Source organism: Suricata suricatta, chromosome 15, assembly GCF_006229205.1.
Source record: "Suricata suricatta isolate VVHF042 chromosome 15, meerkat_22Aug2017_6uvM2_HiC, whole genome shotgun sequence".
Classification (NCBI taxonomy): domain Eukaryota; kingdom Metazoa; phylum Chordata; class Mammalia; order Carnivora; family Herpestidae; genus Suricata; species Suricata suricatta.
In genome coordinates this window covers 44688519-44707491 of record NC_043714.1, presented here as the reverse complement: position 1 = coordinate 44707491, position 18973 = coordinate 44688519, and the positions used below count along the sequence as shown (strand labels likewise).

General features: G+C 44.9%; 1 protein-coding gene across 5 annotated transcripts in view; it reads left to right on the top strand.

Moving 5' to 3' along the window:
* The window catches only part of NCALD (neurocalcin delta), a 278789-nt gene that overhangs the window by 253163 nt on the left and 6653 nt on the right, over positions 1-18973 (top strand). For all 5 annotated transcript variants that reach the window (XM_029923725.1, XM_029923724.1, XM_029923723.1 and 2 more), the window contains one exon: positions 3227-3623. In XM_029923725.1, the coding sequence (XP_029779585.1) occupies positions 3246-3623 (378 nt within the window). In that variant the 5' untranslated portion in view covers positions 3227-3245. The remainder of the gene's footprint in view (positions 1-3226; positions 3624-18973) is intronic.

Here is an 18973-nt window from a genome sequence, read left to right as displayed (position 1 = left end):
ATCTATAGTCTCCTGATTTGTTCATTTTAGCCACTCTGACTGACATGAGGTGGTATCTCGGTGTGGTTTTGACTTGTATTTCCCTGATGATGAGTGATGTTGAGCATTGTTTTATGTGCCTGTAGGCCATCTGGATGTCCTCTTTGGAGAAGTGTCTGTTTATGTCTTCTGCCCATTTCTTCTTTAAGAAAGTAGATTTAAATAGCAAAATGGTATTTTTTCCCCTCAGGCTGGGCACACAGTGATTTACACAGAACCAGAGAATAGTAATGGTGATTTGATTGAACACCACACCAGAGAGCTGTAGTCTAAAGAACCCCCTTTCCAAAGAGGAAAATGCAAAATTACTTGTACATTTCATAAAAATGTTTTGGAGCTCTGTAAACCCATGTATTATGTATTATCTCATGTTTCAGAATTCTTGCCTCAGGCAAATTGCCAACTTAGCAGCTAAATGATAGTTTTAAGATTCTAATACAAACCAGCCTCTCTTAACTTTGCTTTTCTCCCTCCAGAAAAAAAGGGACACATGAGGGAAATGGAAGTTATTGAAAGGTTCAGTTTGTAAGCTGTGCTTCGTTAAGAGATGTAGTTTAATTTTGCTCTTAAGAAAATGGTGTTTGTCAGATTCCACACATAAGGAGGGGCCTTCCTGCGTCTGCTGGTCCTGCTAACAGGACAGGTGCTCTGTTCTCCCCACCCTTTTGGAGGGTCTCTGCCTAGGAACAAGAGCGGGGTCAGTTCTGCCTCCAGTGTAGAGCTCAGGAAACAAAATCAGTCAACTCACCAATTACTAAGATTGCTTGGCGTTGCTCTTGGACTATGGTTATAATACAAGAAGTTAGAGCACTGTGAGATTCAAACACTGCCCTCTAGAATTTATTTTTAGTGGGGGCAAAAGACAGGTATATAGGCAATCCAATATAAGAGATCCCACACTGGCGGTGGGAGGCACCTGGGTAAGGGAGGGGGCTAAAGGCACAAACTTCTAGTTATAAATAAATCCTGATGACAATAGCTAACAATACTGTATTGCATATTTGAAAGTGGCGAAGAGAGTAGAACTTAAAAGCTCTCATTAGAAGAAAAAAATTGGGGGCAACTGGGTAGCTCAGTCAGTTAAGCATCTGACTCTTGATTTCAGCTCAGGTCATGATCTCATGGTTTGTGGGTTCAAGCCCTGTGTCAGGCTCCACACTACCAGCTTGGGTTTCTCTCCCTCTCTCTCCTTCCCCTCCCCACACACATTCTCTCTAAACAAACAAACAAACAAGAAAAAACTTTTTAAAAAATGCATAACTATGTGAGGTGATGGATGTTAATCAAACTTAACCGTGGTGATCATTTCACAGTGTATTGGATCATTATGTTGTACCTCTTAAATATATACAATGTATATGACAATTATACTTCAATAAAATGGGGGGAAAGACATTCCAAAACCAAGCCTTAACTACCAGATATCTTTAGTGACTCAAATAGCATTCTGACAGCCAGGCCCTCATGACTGTAACAGAAAGACTCCTTTTTTGGGAAGATTACTACGCATTTCCCTCTTATAATTATTTATCTGTCTGTCGGTCATTCCTTTGTTCATTATCGCACCAAATGTTATTTTCAGGGCCCCTGGAGAGACAAAGTGACCTCAGTAGAGATTCTGTCTCTAGAGGCTGACCCTGCAGATGGAGGGAGACAGACATTAACAAATAAACACCACAAAAGAAAATCTCAAAGAAAATTGGGAATCATGATTAAAATGGGGATGTATTGTGTTTCACATGTTCTATAATTTTTCAAGCTTTACTTTCAGGATTTTTCCCCCAATATTGGGAAAATGCAAGATGTAAGTGCTTAAATTATAAGACTTTGGAGATAGGAACTAAGCTCAGATATCACCTCCCCCAGGAAGGGTTTCCTGATAGCACATGTGCCCCTTTTTGGCTTGGGGGTCCTTTCTATGTCCTCCCATTGCACCACACCCATTCCCCTGGTAACTGTGAATGGGTCCCTGTTGCACTGTCCCCTCACTGCCACCACTGCTGCTGAACTTATGCAGCTGGAGGCCCCTTAAGAAGGAGGGGCCACATCTCCCTCTTCTTTGCATCCACAGCACCAGACACATGCCTGATACCTGGTACCCAATTAATGCTGAATGGCTCTGTGAATAGGAAGATGATAATTATAGGCTTGTTTCCCATCTAATAAAAGTTATCTTTGTCCCTCTCACTATGTTAAGTTTAAAAACAGGTAACAAAATATATTCTTGTTTTTTGAAATGTAAATGTATTAAAACATATGTCAGTAGCCTATTTAGATAAGTAAGCATGCATATAGAAAATCTAGAAGATACACACCAAAACGCTAGCAGGGGTGTCTCTGAGAGTGAGGATAGGAAATGATGCTCACTTTTTTCCTTATGCCTCCCTGTGCTAGTTTACTGTCTTGCTATGAATGTGAACTACTGTTATAACAGGAAAATATGAAGTTCTTTGTATTTAAAAAGGAGAGTTTGGCCTCTTTCAGAAGCATACACATAACCCAGCCTCATCTTTACCATCTGAACCTAATGTTGACAGTGCATTAACCTTGTGATTTTAAATCACTCATCTAGCTTGGGAGCATCAAATGGTATTAGGTAGGTTTCTATTTTCCTTACTCACATCTGTGTTTATAGTATTCAGAAGGTACCTAAGTAGCACTTTCCTTGAGAATTTCTAGCAATAAAACATGGTAAATTACCTCTTTCGTGTGTGTGTGTGTGTGTGTGTGTGTGTGTGTGTGTGTGTGTGTGTGTATGTGTGTCTGTCTCTCTCTCTCTCTCTCTCTCTCTCTCTCTTCCATTTCTTCTCCTTAAAGTCATTGGGTGTGGTAGAGCCTCAGACTTCTTAATGGCAGACTAGACTTCTTGCAAATAGATAAGGTGAAACTAAGTAGCCAATTCTCATTCTCTCTCGCGACCCCTTTGCTCCCTCTTTCTTTCATTATGGATCTCTTATTTCCAGCGTGGCTCTGTACCAAAGACATATCAGTTGTCTGGTCAGTGGTATTTCTGCTGTGGATCTTCTGACTGGTCTTTCTACCATTTTGTCTGGCTGAGTTGGAAATCCCAGACAGCATTACTGGACTAAAAGAGTCCATTTCTTTTTCCCAAAGGAACAATCACAATTCCAAAGCATGCCTCCAAAAAACAGGTCTAACGATGATATGCATTCTTCTCTATCTGCAGCTGAACTCTCGCTGCCAGGATGGGGAAACAGAACAGCAAGCTCCGCCCAGAGGTCATGCAGGATTTGCTGGAGAGCACAGACTTTACGGAGCACGAGATCCAGGAATGGTATAAAGGCTTCTTGAGAGACTGCCCCAGTGGACATTTGTCGATGGAAGAGTTTAAGAAAATTTACGGGAACTTTTTCCCTTATGGGGATGCTTCCAAATTTGCAGAGCATGTGTTCCGCACCTTCGATGCCAACGGAGATGGGACAATAGACTTTAGAGAATTCATCATAGCCCTGAGTGTGACCTCAAGGGGGAAGCTGGAACAGAAGCTGAAATGGGCCTTCAGCATGTACGACCTGGACGGAAACGGCTACATCAGCAAGGCAGAAATGCTAGAGATAGTGCAGGTACGTAGCCCTCACCCTTTACAAAGAGAAGAGCGTGAGTCACAGGTAAGAACTGGAATGTGCACAGTGTGGGTTGGAGACTGGTGCCCATGTGGGCTGTGATGTGGCCACCCAGTGTCTGTGAAAATGTTGAACCCATATTTTAGACCAGGGAGATGGCACACAAAAAGGCACATGGGTTGGCATCTCTTGAAAACTCAGATCTGGCAACGCCTGCCCCCAATCCTGCCTGGCCTAAGTCACCTGGTGCTTTGTGGTGACCCCCACCCTACAAATGGACATACACTCCTCAGGTGATCAGGCTCACTACAGCCCCTCCATCCACCCTACCCCAGTGACCTGCCTGGACGTCACACCTTAGGGTTTTTTGGGGTTTTTTTAGTGTTTATTTATTTTTAAGAGAGAGAGAGAGTGCGTGCACAAACGAACAGGGGAAGGGCAAAGAGAGAGGGAGACATAGGATCCAAAGCAGGCTGATGTGGGGCTCGAACTCATGAACTGCAACATCATGACCTGAGCTGAAGTTGGACACTTAACTGACCAGGCACCCCTCAAACCTTTGGGGTTTTATGCCCTGAAGTGGTGTCTAATGATCAATTTCTGGCCTGGATTTCAAACCCTGTCTCTTTCAGTCGCGACCTCTATGACTCTGATCAACCTAATTCACCTCAGTGAGCCTCAGTGTGCCCAGCTGTGAAATGGAGCCGCGAGTGTGCCCGCTGATGCTGTGGGGTTACTTTAAGATTATATGTGACTGTCCATGTTCAATGCTTAGCACGGTGCCAGCTGTACAGAAAAGCTGATCATCACCACCATCATGATTTTACAACTTTCCTAGACTCTTTTTTTTTTAAGTTTATTTATTTTGAGAGAAGAGAGAGAAAGAGAGAAAGCATGAGTGGTGGAGGGGCAGAGAAAGAAGAGAGACAGGATCCCAAGCAGGCTCCATGCTATCAGTGAGCCTCAAACTCACGGACCCTGAGATCAAGACCTGAGCCCAAATCAAGAGTCAGATACTTAACCAACTGAGCCACCCAGGTGCCCCCAACTTTCTTAGACCCCTGCATAAAGGCAGGGATCTCTAGACTAGGTTCTGTCTCACCAGAGATACAAACCTTGTAAAGAATCAAGTCTTCCATCATTTTAACAGGGGCCACTCCATTTTATTTATTCCAAATCACTCACCCAGAGTAAATATCCTGAGCGGAACAGGAGAGTGGGCCCTGGTGTCAGCCACATTTTCCTCGTCAGCCCCCAAGGGAAGGTCGGGAAGGGGCACAAAGAGCTATGGTCACAGCACTAACAGTCTTATCAGCAGAGAGTGGCACCCAGAGAGCTTAAAAAGACTGAGACACAGCTCAGGGGAGGGTCAGGACAGCTTTAGCTGCAGGCAGGAAACAGGACTGGGTGGGCGAACAGCACTGGGGAGGGCTGGCCGTCGCTCACCATCTTGGCAGGCAAACGGGCCCAAGAGGGAAGCATCTGGAAGCAGACAGCTGCCCAAGAGAGTGGGCATTGGGCTTCCGGGAGGGCTCATCTCAGGAGCCAGCACTCATTCCAGGACGCCTGAGTGCAGAGGGAGATCTGCAGCCTCGGGGGGAGCAGGCGGGCTCTGGAAGCGGGAGGGCATGTAACACAAGGAGGCAGAAGACTCTTGGCTGTTGGTGAGGTTGGGGGGGTGGGGGAAGGGAAGGTGGACACTTGCTTTCAAGGAACCAAGGAGACCCGGTTACAGAAACTAAGGTCAGAGCCGAAAGAGACCCGTGTGACCCTTGTTACTGAGGTACCTTAGCTGAGGCCTGGGGTCTGCTCCTGGGCCCGGGGACCTGAACCTGCCTGGGCAGTGAGAGAGGACAGGTACACACGGAGCTTGCACTAGTTAACTCTCCAAGATCTGCCAACTAGTTCTTTCTGAGTCTCTTCCTTCACCCCGAGCAGCGATTACCTGAATACAGTGTGTTAAATTAATCCCTCAGAGACAGGATCTTAAACAAGAATAAAGGATTTCTCCCCTTTCCCAAGGATACATGAAAAATATAATGTCAACTGTAAAAGTATGAGTATAGAAAAATATAAAGACAAGAGAAGAATTTTCCATAATCCCACTCCACCCACAGAGAATAATTGCTAATAATTTTCTAATATTAGAAAATAATACTTTCTGATCTTGTTTCCATGCATTTAAAAATATCTAATTGACTTCATAATGTGTATGACATTTTGCCTCTTGCCATTTTGACTCAACATCGTAACATAGGCATTTCTCATGATATAAAAACTTAAAAGCAATTTTTTAAAATGTTTATTTTTGAGAGAGAAAGAGACAGTGTGAGTGGGGGGAGAGGCAGAGAGAGAGAGAGAGAGAAACAGAATCCAAAGCAGGCTCCAGGCTCCTAGCTCTGATCTGAGTGGAAGTCAGACACTCAACCAACTAAGCCAAACAGGCACCCCTCATGTTATAAAAAGTTTTAATAATAATATTTTATTCTTAATGTTTATTTTTACTTTTGAGAGAGACAGACTGTAAGTGGGGAGGGCAAAAAGACACAGAATCCAAAGTAGGCTCCAGGCTCTGAGCCGTCCGCACAGAGCCTGATGCAGGGCTTGAACTCATGAACCATGAGATCATGACCTGAGCCAAAGTCGGATGCTCAACCAACTGAGCCATACAGGTGCCCCAATAATGATATATTAATAGCTGCATAATAGTCATACAATATTATTCACTGACTCCTCCCCTAATGTTGGATATTTAGGTTATTTCCACTTTTTATTATATATGACACTGTAACATTTAAATATAAAATAACAATTCTTGCACATGAAGCTTTTTCTATATTTGGGATTATTCCCTTAGAATGGATTCCCAGAAGTGCAATCACTGGGCCAAAGGGAAGGAGCATTGATTTTTGAGACGCTTGACACTCTGCCAAATTGTTTTTCCAAACATGCTCCCTGAGTGAGTGAGGGCGTCCCAGGTCATTGCACTTTGCTGAGTTTTCCCAATCCTCACTAATTAAACAAAAATTTAAATTTCAAATGTGATTCATTTTTGTTAGCTTTATTTTCTCTCTCTTTTTTATCTGGGCATGCTGTGCGCTCCCTTCCCCGTCCTCTGCCTCACTGCAGAGAAAAGGGTGAGTACACTCTCCTTTTGAAGAGAACTACCTTCCGATTGGAATCTAAGAAAAAAAAAAGCCTGCTGGCCAGGATTATCCCCCTTTAACATTTTTGCACAGTGCTTCTGCCTACCCCTGCTCAATGATCTGGCAGCCAGTATTAATGGATATGCTAGCCCCCAGTCAGGGAGAATCCTCTGGACCCCATGGGCTTCTGAAAATCAAACTCAGCACCCATCTGTTCCACACCTGCGGTCAAGCACTGCTTAGTAGCTGGGAATAAATAGTAGTGGAAGAATACAGACCCTCCCCCTGGACCGAGGAATTCTGGTTCATGAGGGAGGGTGAGAACTTTGCACAGAGTGTGCAGAAGGTGCTAGAAAGCACGTGCTGAGCCCTGGCGGATTTACTTTGCCTTCAGTGTGGAGTATAGAAAGTGATCGTAAAAACGAAAGGTCATTCATCCCAACAAGACCTTTTCTCCACTTGGAAGTAGCTCAATCCACTCACAGGCCCACCAGAAGCTTTCAGGCCATAACTGGAAGGACTCAGATTCCTTAATAAACACTCACCCACACAGGGTTTTTATGGAGCCCACAAATGGAGTTTCCTACAGCAACCCCAGGGTTGATAGTCTCTACCCCCGCCCACCCCCACCCCCATGGGGAAGAAATACTACAGCACCCTGAGGCGACTTCCGAATTGCCAATGAGATTAAATTACATTTAGAATCATTTTCCTATTAAGGGTCTGTTATTATATTCAGCTACTTTGCAGACTGACGGTTCCTGTATCCTGCCTCATTCTTGTGCTAGTACCCAGTTTCCAGTGATTCTGGATGAACTGGAATGTGTAGGATGTTCCAAACTTCCCATTCTATTTTTCTTCTCTTTTTTCACCCCCTTCTGAAAGCCCACATGCCAGAACCTGTCCCTGTCACTGGCCCAAGAAGCTGTTGAGGAAGTACCTTTGCAGGCGTGCATGTACTTCAGAGAGTCACTGTCCAGTTGGGTTTCTACTTTGCATTTGGGTAAATATATGGTAAACAGTGATGAGGTGAGGGCTGAAGGGAAGGGGGGTGGGGAACTGGGCAGCAAAAGCATTCACAAATTAATGTCCTATTTCTTTTTTTCTTTTTTATTTTTTTTAAATGTTTTTTTTTAATTTATTTTTGAGAGACAGAAAGAGACATCGTGAGCTGGGGAGGGTCAGAGAGAGAGGGAGGCACAGAATCTGAAGCAGGCTCCAGGCTCTGAGGTCAGCACAGAGCCCGACGTGGGGCTCAAACCCACAAACCGTGAGATCATGACCTGAGCCTAAGCCGGATGCTTAACCTACTGAGCCACCCAGGCGCCCCACGTCCTATTTCTTAAAGTGAGTGAAACCTGCAGCTTGATGACAAGCATCAGGATAAAAATTCTTGACTGAACTTCTGCTCCTCTCAGCAATGCAAAGCAATTTAATAAAATGCAAATTCGTGGGGCTCACCTACAGACACCAAAACAGATCAGGGTGTAGATTGGGGTCCAGACAAGTTTGTAATTAGGCTTGACAACGAATGGAGGTTAGTATTACATACACTTCCTAGTGTTTTTCTTCCCTCATGTGGCTTCTCGGAGTTGAGCGTTGGTATCCACAGAATGTTGTTTACGGTGACAAGCTTTGGTCTCTGCCACGGACTTTGTCACATTGAACACACTGGTGCAGTTTCTTCTTACTGCTGTAACAAATTGCCATAACCTTAGTTGCTTAAAATAACCAGGTTGTTATCTTACAGGTCCCCGAGTCAGAGGTCTGAAATTGGTTTTATTGGACCCAAATTAAGGTGGCCATAGGTTGCATCCCTTCTGGAGGTTTTAGAGGAAAGTCTGTTTCCTTGCCTTTCCTAGTTTCTGGAAGCGTTTCTTGGCTTGTGGCCCCCTTCATCCATGCTCAGAGTCAGCAAGAGTAGATTGATTGAGTCCTTCTCACACTAGCGTTTCCCTGGGCGTCTCGCTCTCTTCCCTCTTCTAATTTTTTTTTTTTTTGCTGTAGTTACTTTATTTAATCTTAAATTGCTTAAATTAAAACAATAACCTTAATACATATTGTTATGCCCAGATTTTAATATCGCCCCCAAAAAAACCAGAGACCGCCAGGGAGGCCGAAGCACGCATGCAAAAGCAAAGGGCTTTATTACAGGTTTAGGCTCGCTGGGGCCTCAACTCGGGCTCACAGACTTTACCGGCGTGATGGATCCATGCTGAGAGTGAGCCCCGAACAAAGGCGGGGCAGGGCTTCTCTGAGTTTGGGAAGGGGGAGTTACAGGAAATTGTGACATAGGTACAGTGATCCAATTATCATTATACAATATTATTGACAGCAGGTTTATCCAATTACAACATTTAGAGTGTTAACCAATCACAGAGTAGACCCAGGACCCAGGACCCTCACATAGGGCGTAACTAGCCTTAGGCAATAACTGATGTAGGCCTGCCCTTAGGAATGTTAAGGGTATTACAAGGGTGGTCCCTCTTGCCTTGGGCAATGTTCTCTTCTACTCTTAAAGACACTTGCACCTACACTGAGACCAGCCAGATAGGAATGGCCCCCCCATCTCAAGATCCTTAACTTAGTCACACCTGCAGAGTCCCTTTTACTATGTCAGGTAACACATTCACAGGTTCTGGGGCTCACGACATGCACACGTTGTGGAGGATCGTTTTTCAGTCTGCCACACGTGCTAAAATGCAGTTATATTTTAAAAAAAAATTCTGTGCTATATCAACATCTGGATGAGCAAGCAAAAACATATGCAGATTTATTTTTAGAGTCTTAAATGAACATTTTTACATTCACGTGTTTATTTTTTTTCTAAGTGACAAATTCAGGAACATGATTTAGGCCCAGTGTTTTATGATTGCATCCAAACTCCCTCTCAGGAGTCATAAGCCAGACCACAGCTCTGACTTTTCCCCATTTTACAGCAGATCCTCTCCTCCGGGTGGGGGCCAGGGTCAGCCCACTGCTACATGAGTGGGGAGAAGGCTTCCTGTCCCTCAGCCCAGGGGGAGCTAGGTCTGCACACCTATGCTCATCACAGCACAGGGGCTGAGGAAGGAGCCGAGTGAGCCGAAGAGTGGCATTGCTAATTTGGCCATGAGTGCCTGGACGGTCCCTGGGACATGGGGATAAGAGAACACTGGATCTGAGGGTCCATTAATGGGACCGCTGCAGTCCCAGGGAGGCAGTGTAGGAAAAAACATAGAGTTAAATGGGCCCCTTCTGTTCTCAGGAAGTTACTGGGACCCTTGAAAGAACAAGTTTTTAACTATAGGATAGTCATTGGTTAGGAGTATATGAGCTGCAGGCTGAGACAAAAGTGGATCACCTGGGGCGCCTGGGTGGCTCAGTCAGTTAAGCGTCTGGCTTCAGCTCAGGTCATGATCTCACGGTTCATGGGTTCGAGCCCCGCGTCAGGCTCTGTGCTGACAGCTAGCTCAGAGCCTGGAGCCTGTCTTCAGATCCTGTGACTCCTTCTCTCTCTGACCCTCCCCTGCTCATGCTGTCTCTCTCTCTCTCTCTCTCAAAAATAAATAAAAACATTAAAAAAAAAACTGTATCACCTATATCCAAAACAAAGATAGAACAGGAACCAAGGGAAGGATTGGCCTGTGAGAATGGGTGTCTCTCTCTTGGCTGGCTCATTTGGTAAAGCATGCGACTCTTGACCTCAAAGGTTGTGAGTTCAAGCCCTATGTTGGGTGTAGAGATTACTTAAAAAACAGAAACAAACAAACAAACAAAAGGAATGGGTGTCTTGGGCAAAACAGGTCAATATCATTTTGCCTGCCTTCTTTTTCAATCTCCCTTTTTCTTTTCTTCCTTGGGCAAGTTACTTAACCTTTCTGTACGTTGTTTTGGTGATTTGTGAACTGAAACTAATCATAGCACCTGCCTCATGGTTAATTGCTAAGATCAGACAGTCATTAGAAGCACAGCGCCTAGATCGGTGCCTGTCATGCGGTATCACCCAATAAATGTTGACTACCATTATTCTATCACAGTTTGCAGAGCTAGGACAGGGTGTTTTTCTCCTAAATAAAGGGAGGTCATTTCCTAAAGGACTAGGTAATAGATAGAATCTTGTATTAAAAAGTATGTTCACAAAGAAGAGGGAGGTAACCCAACACACCCTCAATTGGTGAATCTCACAAAAGATATTTTTGACTTTAGGAGTTCCTGATCTTCTTCACCTGTTATCTTTCCTACCAAACACTAAGCCATCTGGGAATAACTAAAATTTATGGGCTACTCTGATGCTCACAGGACTCAGGTTAAAAAAAAAAAAATCAGCTTTCCAGGAGAGAGTGTGGTTGGCGCTAGGGATCCCTGAGCCCCAAACTGTTGACCCAAGCCCACAGGCATACTTCATGCATTGAGACTCTTTGGGGGAGGACATGGCTGGATTTGTCAAGTTCAAATTAGAGACTTTCCAAGAAGAATACACAGGCTGACATAATGCTACCCCTAACAGTCCTCAGGGAACTTACTTTGAAAACCAGGTTGAAAAATTATTGATTAGGGCATGTATTACTTGGATGTTAATGATGGCTTCGAATATACTCCTGTTCAAATACGTATTGTCTTAGAATACGACCCTTCCTCCAGTTGTGATTCAGGGTTAATCGGCATTTTTGATGAAGCAAATGAACCTCAGGACACCCTTGGTCTACCTTTTTATACCTTTTGAATGAATGAAACCTGAAGGGAGGAGGTTGGGGGTACATCGGCAGCTCATCACAGAGGACTCGTTTTTGTTTCTTTTAGCAGGATTGGAATTTTTTTCTTTTTATATGTTTATTTATTTTGAGAGAGTGCTCAAGTACGAGCAAGAGAGGGGCAGAGAGAGAGAATCCCGAGCAGGGGGCCAGGCAGAGTTTTGCCCTCCGGGAGCACCACACAGACGCAATTAGTCCCAGCTGGTTGCAAGATCACCAACTGTGACCTTTCGGACAACCGGCTTGTGAGTATTTGTGCCACAGAGGACCAAAGTCAGGACCAGAAAAACTTCTTTACGTTCTTTTAGAGCCACTTCCTGAGTGGCACCTTGCAGTTTTGCTCCCGATCATCTTTCTAAATTGGTGTCATAGACACCACGTCAGTTTTAATATATTCCCGGAGACCCAAAACACTGTGCTCTTTTGATTCTGGGGGGGAAAACGTGAGGGGTGGGACAAGCTCTTCTAATCCATTTTGATGTGTCCCTGGGAATTTGGCTCCACACTCTTGCCTAATTCTCAAGTATGAGTGTGGACCACAGATATGACCTTGGAATGCACCTTCGATTTCTTTCCTGGAGGAAGTTCTAAAGCAATTGCTTAGGCTAGTGACTTTATCTAAGAACTAACCTTTGTGCCACCAGTTGTGTTTGGTTTATCCCTTTCTTATTAGGGGATTAATCTTATTATGACAGGAGTTTAACTCTTAGCATCAAGTACGCCATCTGGCAATATGAGTGAGGCACCCCTCGCTGGCTCTTCCCTCCCTGTGTCCTTTGTGGACTGCTCCTCTTTCTTCTGCTCCCTGGACGTGGATACTCCCAAACAGAATTCCAGCTGCTGCCCTTGTTTCCTGTATTCCCTCCAGGAAGTCTCCTCTCCTCAGGTTGGCGATGGGCTAAGCATAGTGATGAGTCCTTTCCACGCTGTGTCAGCTTCCTAGGGTTGCCGTAACAAATTATCATGAACTGGGAAACTTAGAACCCCAGGAATATATTCTTTCAAGGTTCTGGAGGCCAGAGTCCAAAATCAAGGTGTGGACATGGTCGATTTCTTCTGGGAACTCCAGCGGGGAGGGTAACCTATTTCACACCTCTTAACATTGGTGGGGACTGGTAACCCGTGGCATTCCTTGGCTCACAGCTGCATCACTCCAGCCTCTGCCTCCATCATCACATGGCATTCTCTCTGTGTGTCTGTGTCCATGTTTCCTTCCTTTCTATTTGCTGGATCGATTAGGGCCTGTCCAAATCCAGCATGATCTTATTTTACTTGATTACATTAGCAAAGACCCTGTTTTCAAACAAGGTCACCTTATCAGGTTCTGGGTAGACATGAAGTTTTGCAGGATATCGTTCAACCCAGTGCACATGCATAGTCTCATTGAATACCCATGACAACTTGATTAGCCCCACTTTATGGAGGAAACAACTGATTACTTCCAGATCTCCATCTCTGTTATGTCCCAACTCTTAGTGGACATCTCCACTGATGTTCACTGGACCTTCAAAGTCAGCATTCCCAAATCAAACTCATCATTGCCTCCCTACCCCCCAAACGTAAAGGCCTAGGATACAAAAGCTCTGGAATCTCTGTTAGGAACGGTAAAAGGGCTCTTTGGATGGGCCTCTTAGAAGCTACTTTTGCATTGCACTTTATGTAAGATTGAAAACAAATATTAATTAATTGCCCATATCTAAGAATGATGGGTACCACTGTTGACTTAAGAGAGGACAGTGGCAGGAGGAATGATAGATCTAAGAAAATATTAAGGAGACAGACTCAATGGGTCTTCAGGCTGCTAGATATGGAGATAGATGGCAGAGAGGTGCCAACAACTTCTTTGCACAACAAGGTGGATGGCAGAGTTGTTCTCTCTCTCTCTCTCTCTCTCTCTCACACACATACACACACACACACACACACACACACACACAATTTTGGAGGGCAATGAGTTCCCTTTTTTCAAGTAAAATCTTACATGGAACCTAATATAGGAACAGAGCTGCTTTGGTTGAAAAAGGACAGGGTCTTCTCCCTTCATCCTCTCCCTGTGAAAGTACTGACAGCACCTGCGTAGAGCATTAAAAAAGTTACTGACTTCATAATTCTTCTCACTCTAAACGAGAAACCACTTACACCATTCCAGACACACAGACATCGATCCTATTTCAAAACCATTCCTAAGGAAGATCCTCACAGCCTCTTTCCACTCTCATTTCTCGATCTGCAATATCATTCTAAATGGGGTGCTGTTCTTTATCTAGAATCTCAAAGCAACCCCCACCCCCCTGCCACCCTGTACTATTTAACTTCTTCTGCCCTTGCTCAGTTGTCACAGGGCCTTGGATGTCCCATTAGAAGACCCTCCATCTTCTGGTGAATAAAGAGGGTCTGGTTTCCTTCAGAGAGAAGGTTGAGTTTAACTCTTGGAACTGTGCCTGTTCTTCATTAATCCTACAACTTATATCAGTGCAGAAGTGACTCCTTTTCCAGAGTTCCAAGAGGTGGTTTGTTCAGAGGGGAAGCAGAAGAAGAACACATGGCGAGGCCCTCAGCTGGAGGGCAGGCCCAGGCCCACGTAGGGGCAGAGCCAGCACTGGCTGGGCTCTGGGGCGTCCCGTAGCTCTGTGTTTACCCAGATTTGAGAATAAGGCTCTTCAAGTTTAATTAAAAACAGGATGTCCCTGCTGGGCCTCTCATTGACATCGCTAAAAATAAGCAGGGAAGTAGCCTGGCCTCTTCATGGTTTAATCCCATTAAATTGGGGGGGGGGTACTGGAGCTAATAAAAGACATGATTTGTTTCAGATTGCTGTCTGGCGTTGCGTCTTTTCTCTCCGTGTGCTGTGGAGTCCTAGACTCTGAAGTTCTAATGCAATCAGCTCTGGGTTATTGGTGCCGTGGGAAGGGGACATGGGGACAGACGATTTCCCAAATGTGGTTTTGCCGGGCTGCCATGTACTTACTCACTCTTGGGACCACAGGGACTTGTCACCTCAGCTCTTTGCTCACTACTCTGGTGCTACACACGTCATAGACTGGTTTTGTGAATAATCCACTAACCCCTCTCTGTAAGTTGATGCACATTAAAAAAAAAAATCTAGTCTAGGGCTATGAAAGAGCTGTCTGGCATGTGAGCCTCTTGAATGATCCGTTACTTCCTCCTCAACCTTACAATATGCTCAGACGTTGCGCCTCTTGCCCGATTCCAGAAGTCCTGTTTGCAAATATCCTCATGTAAGGGCCTCCTGACTTTCTTCATTGCTTTGTTTTGATTTGGATTTTGGTTTTTATATTAACCCATCTTTATTTCTGTGTTCCAACCCCACTCCTTTGGCCTAATAGCGAAAGGCGAAATCTCTCTTTTTTTTTTAAATTTTGTTTTATTATTTATTTTTGAGAGAGAGAGAGAGAGGCAGAGGATGAGCAGGGGAGGGACAGGGAGAGAGGGACACACAGAATCTGAAGCAGGCTCCAGGCTCTGAGCTGTCAGCACAGAGCCCGACGCAGGGCTCAAACCCATGAGCCGCAAGATCGTGACCTGAGCCGAAATCAGACACTCAACCAACTGAGCCACCCAGGTGCCCCAGGCTAAATCTCTTAAAGACCTTCTGTTGAGAGTAGGAACCTCATTTTCTAACACAAATTCATCTGTTCATTTGAGGTTTCATTTGTTCAACCAGCAGTATTAAGGGAATAATCTCTGGATTATTACACAGTTGACTTTCCAGCAGAATTCCAAGAAGGAGAAGAATTCCATGAGCCCCAACTCTTAGAGGCTAAGAGTTCCAAGGAATTCTCCCGACCAGTGAGTTTACTCGCCATCGTGGGAGCCAGAGGTAGTGTAAGTGAAGGCTTTTGTAACAGTAAGACATCACTGGAATCACTGCACCCATCTAAATGGTGCTTTGGGTCACCAATATGGTGTCTCACCAGCCCTCTACAGGAGGATTGGTAAGATAATACAGTAAGAAAAATCGTATGAGTCATGTTGATAGTTGACTGCCACCACCTAGCATATAGTAGACACTCAATAAATAATTGATGAGTAAATTATGAATGACAGTTTTTAAATTCTCTGAACACCATTGCCTGCAAGTAAGGGAGTAGGGAAGGATTTGGGGAGTAGATGCAAATAGGAAAATCAAATTAGTATCACTTCTATCTTTGTTGCTTATTGGAGAAATACAGATACCCTCACATGGTCGGGGCCCCCGTGGTAGGTCCTGAGCTTCTCCAAAGCCACATCTTGTATCATACTCCCTGCACTCCTCAGCCTTCTTGCCATTCTTCCATCCAGGTGTCTGTGCACCTGTTTCCTCTGTCCCTTTCCTCTGTCCACTGTCCACTTCCTTCATCTCTTTGCTTTCCTCACTCCTCCGGGAAGCCTGCCCTCATCCTCCCAGCAAAGGAGGGTTCCCTCATTACATCATCATGTAAGACCATGTACCTTCCTTTGTAGCTCTTTCCTCAACAAATGTTTTACATTCATCTCTTTGATTAATAATGTTGGTCTGCCTTGTTGGACAGTAAACCTTTGAGGGCAAGGATGGGATAGATGGGCTGAGTTGTGATAGCTGATTGACATCACTGGGGAATGACTGAGTGAATGGATGAAGGAGTGAGAAATGGAGAGGGGGTAAACTGAGATCAGGGATGTTCCTCACCTGGGATCCACGGATGGACTCCTGAATCCATGAGCCCTGAAGCTTTCAGTAACAGTGAGCGCAGATCCACAAGCACATGTGCCTGGTTTCTAAGCTGAGAGCCTGTAGCTTTTGATAGGCTGAAAAATTGTGGGCAGCAAGGGCAGGGTGCCCCATGATGAGCCTCTTAGGCATGAAGATTATTTTGAGTTAAAAAGCAATTGAAACCAAGCAGATTCAAGGAACGCTCTTTGCCTCCCCCCACAACTGCCTAAAAAGAATTTAGGTAGAGGACCTGCACTAGGATGAGAGCCGTCACCACAAGGAACGACAGTGTGGTATGAACTAGGTATGGTAGACAGGGAGGAACCTAGCAAGGCCTGTTTGATCGAAGTCCTCCATGTCCCATTGTTTCCAAGTGTCCCTAGCGCACGTTTGTTTACCGAACATTTACTCTGTTTCATCTTCCTGTGACTTGCATTCCTTCTCTTTGAAGTCCCAGACCCCGTCCCCTTCTTAGTTCAGAATGACATATACACCTCATTTTGCCTGCCTTTGGAATTTTTGATATTTGTGTGGATTCCCCAGATGTACGAAATTAGATTTGATTTCCTCCTGTTAGTCTGTCTCATGTCAGCTTGAGTCTTAGTCCCCCTAGAGGGATTTTGAAAGGCAGAGGAGTCCCTCTGTCTCCAACAGAACCTTTAAGGGGCTTCACTTGAATATGTTTAATTATATGAAGAAAGGGAGGAGAAAAAGAAAAGAGAATGGAAAGCTGAGAAAAGCATAACAAGAGGAGAAAGGGAAACTTTATAATGAGAAGCAGAATAGAACATCGAGAGTGGAGGGAGAGCCTGAGAGGAGGTGATGCAGGGCTGGGGACAGTTATTCCTGAATGAATCCTCCAAACTTATGAGCCCAAGTCTGTGCAAGGCCCTAAGGAACTGTCAGAGGCTCAATGAATAACCAGATCAGACTGCCATCCTCCCGTCTAAGAGCAGAGTGTTGTGGGTAACTACATTTCAAGCAAACGGGATGGAACGATCCACAGGAGGCTTGGAATAGTCATTCCGAGCACAGAGGAAGGGAAATTACAGTAGTAGAAGGAAGGAAGACCCTGGAAGACTTCCTGGAAGAGGATAACATTTCAACCTGCCCTTCACACGTGGGTAGGATTTCCAGGAGAGGGAAAGGACAGGTGAGCACTGGGATGAGAGAAGAGCATGAACAGAGCTGCTGGTCCAGGAAACCATGGCAGGTATTGGACAGGATGTTGGGCTCTGGACAGGACTTCTGCTCTCTGCCGCCCTTACCAAATGTTCACCTGGCCCAGGAACTCTCAGCACCTGTCTTCCCGTTTGTAAAACGAACCCTATCTTTATGGGCTTTTCTAGTTCCCTCCAGGAATCAGGTGTCCCCAGAGGCTTGGCATGTGGCACTCTAGGCCCAACACAGATGGTAGCATAGACCTGGGCTAGAGTGGATTACAAGTAGGAGTCCAGGAGGAAGACAGTGTGGTTTGGCTCATGCCTCCACAGCACAATTCTGTGAATGTTTCTGGAGGGAGCTGACTGTGGCCAAGTTTACCCCAATGTCACCCAGAATCCGAGAGAGAGCCGTAACTCTGAGCTTGACCTTTCTCCCAGGCAGAATCACTGCGGAGGCCACCCTGCAATTGAGCAAGGGCTTTGGGTGGGTTTCAGACAGACTCAGGGAGCCCGGCCTGAGGGATCCCTATGGGGCGGAATCAGCCCAAGGGTCAGAACCCTGAGTGAGTCAGTTTTTCATACCTAATTTATTGATTAGGATTAGAATATTTACTCTCCTTTTCTCCAGAATGAGGCAGGGTTTATCCCAAAAAAAGACTATATAGCAAGTAAGTTGAGCATTTAGTATCAATTTTTTTCTCCCACATTTCCCTCTGGAAAGCTACTTTCTCTCAGCTGGCTTCCTTTCTCCCCTCCCTCCAACTATACCATGGCATCTGAAGCTCCAGAACTTTCCAGATTTTTTTATGCCCACCCTCCAGCAGAATCTACTTTTTCTAAAACTGCTTCCCCAGACTTAAGTCCCCAAAGTGAATCTGATTAGCAAGGTCCTGGCCTGGGGATAAAAACAATGACTACATTATTTCTAAATCAAAACTACATTTGACAACTGAGGTGTTCCAAGCCATTACGGAGTACGACAGGGGGTCCACGGTGGGGTGGGGGGGTAGACAGTTTCAGGATTGCATATAAAACTCAGTCGAACCCTCTGTTGCTCATCAGATTTCAGATGTACCCAATATATCTCTAGCCTTGAGCTGCTTAATTATTTTTTAGATGGAAAATTATAATTTATTAATAGAACATTAAAATGTACATTTAGAAAGATTATTGTTTTCCTGAGTAAATCATCACATTCCCTCTGTCTCTACCCTCCCATGTCAGGCTCATTAATTTTTTTGTCAGATGGAAACAGTATTAAGTTATAGTACTTTATATACCTGACTTCTTTTTTTTTATATAGTTTATTGTCAAGTTGGTTTCCATATAACACCCAGTGCTCTTCCCCACAAGTGCCTGCCTCCATGACCATCACCCTCTTTCCCTTTTCCCCTCCCCCATCAGCCCTCAGTTTGTTTTCAGTATTCAAGAGTCTCTCATGATTTGCCTCCCTCCCTCTCCCTCTTTTTCCCCCTTTCCCCCCCTCATGGTCCTCTTAATTATTTAATGCAAAGCTTGGATGGCAGCTTGCTTCCATCTTGGGGATGCCCCAGCTTGCTGGGAAGGAATGTGAGGTGATTGCCACGTATGGGGGCGGGGCGGGGGGCGGGGGGCG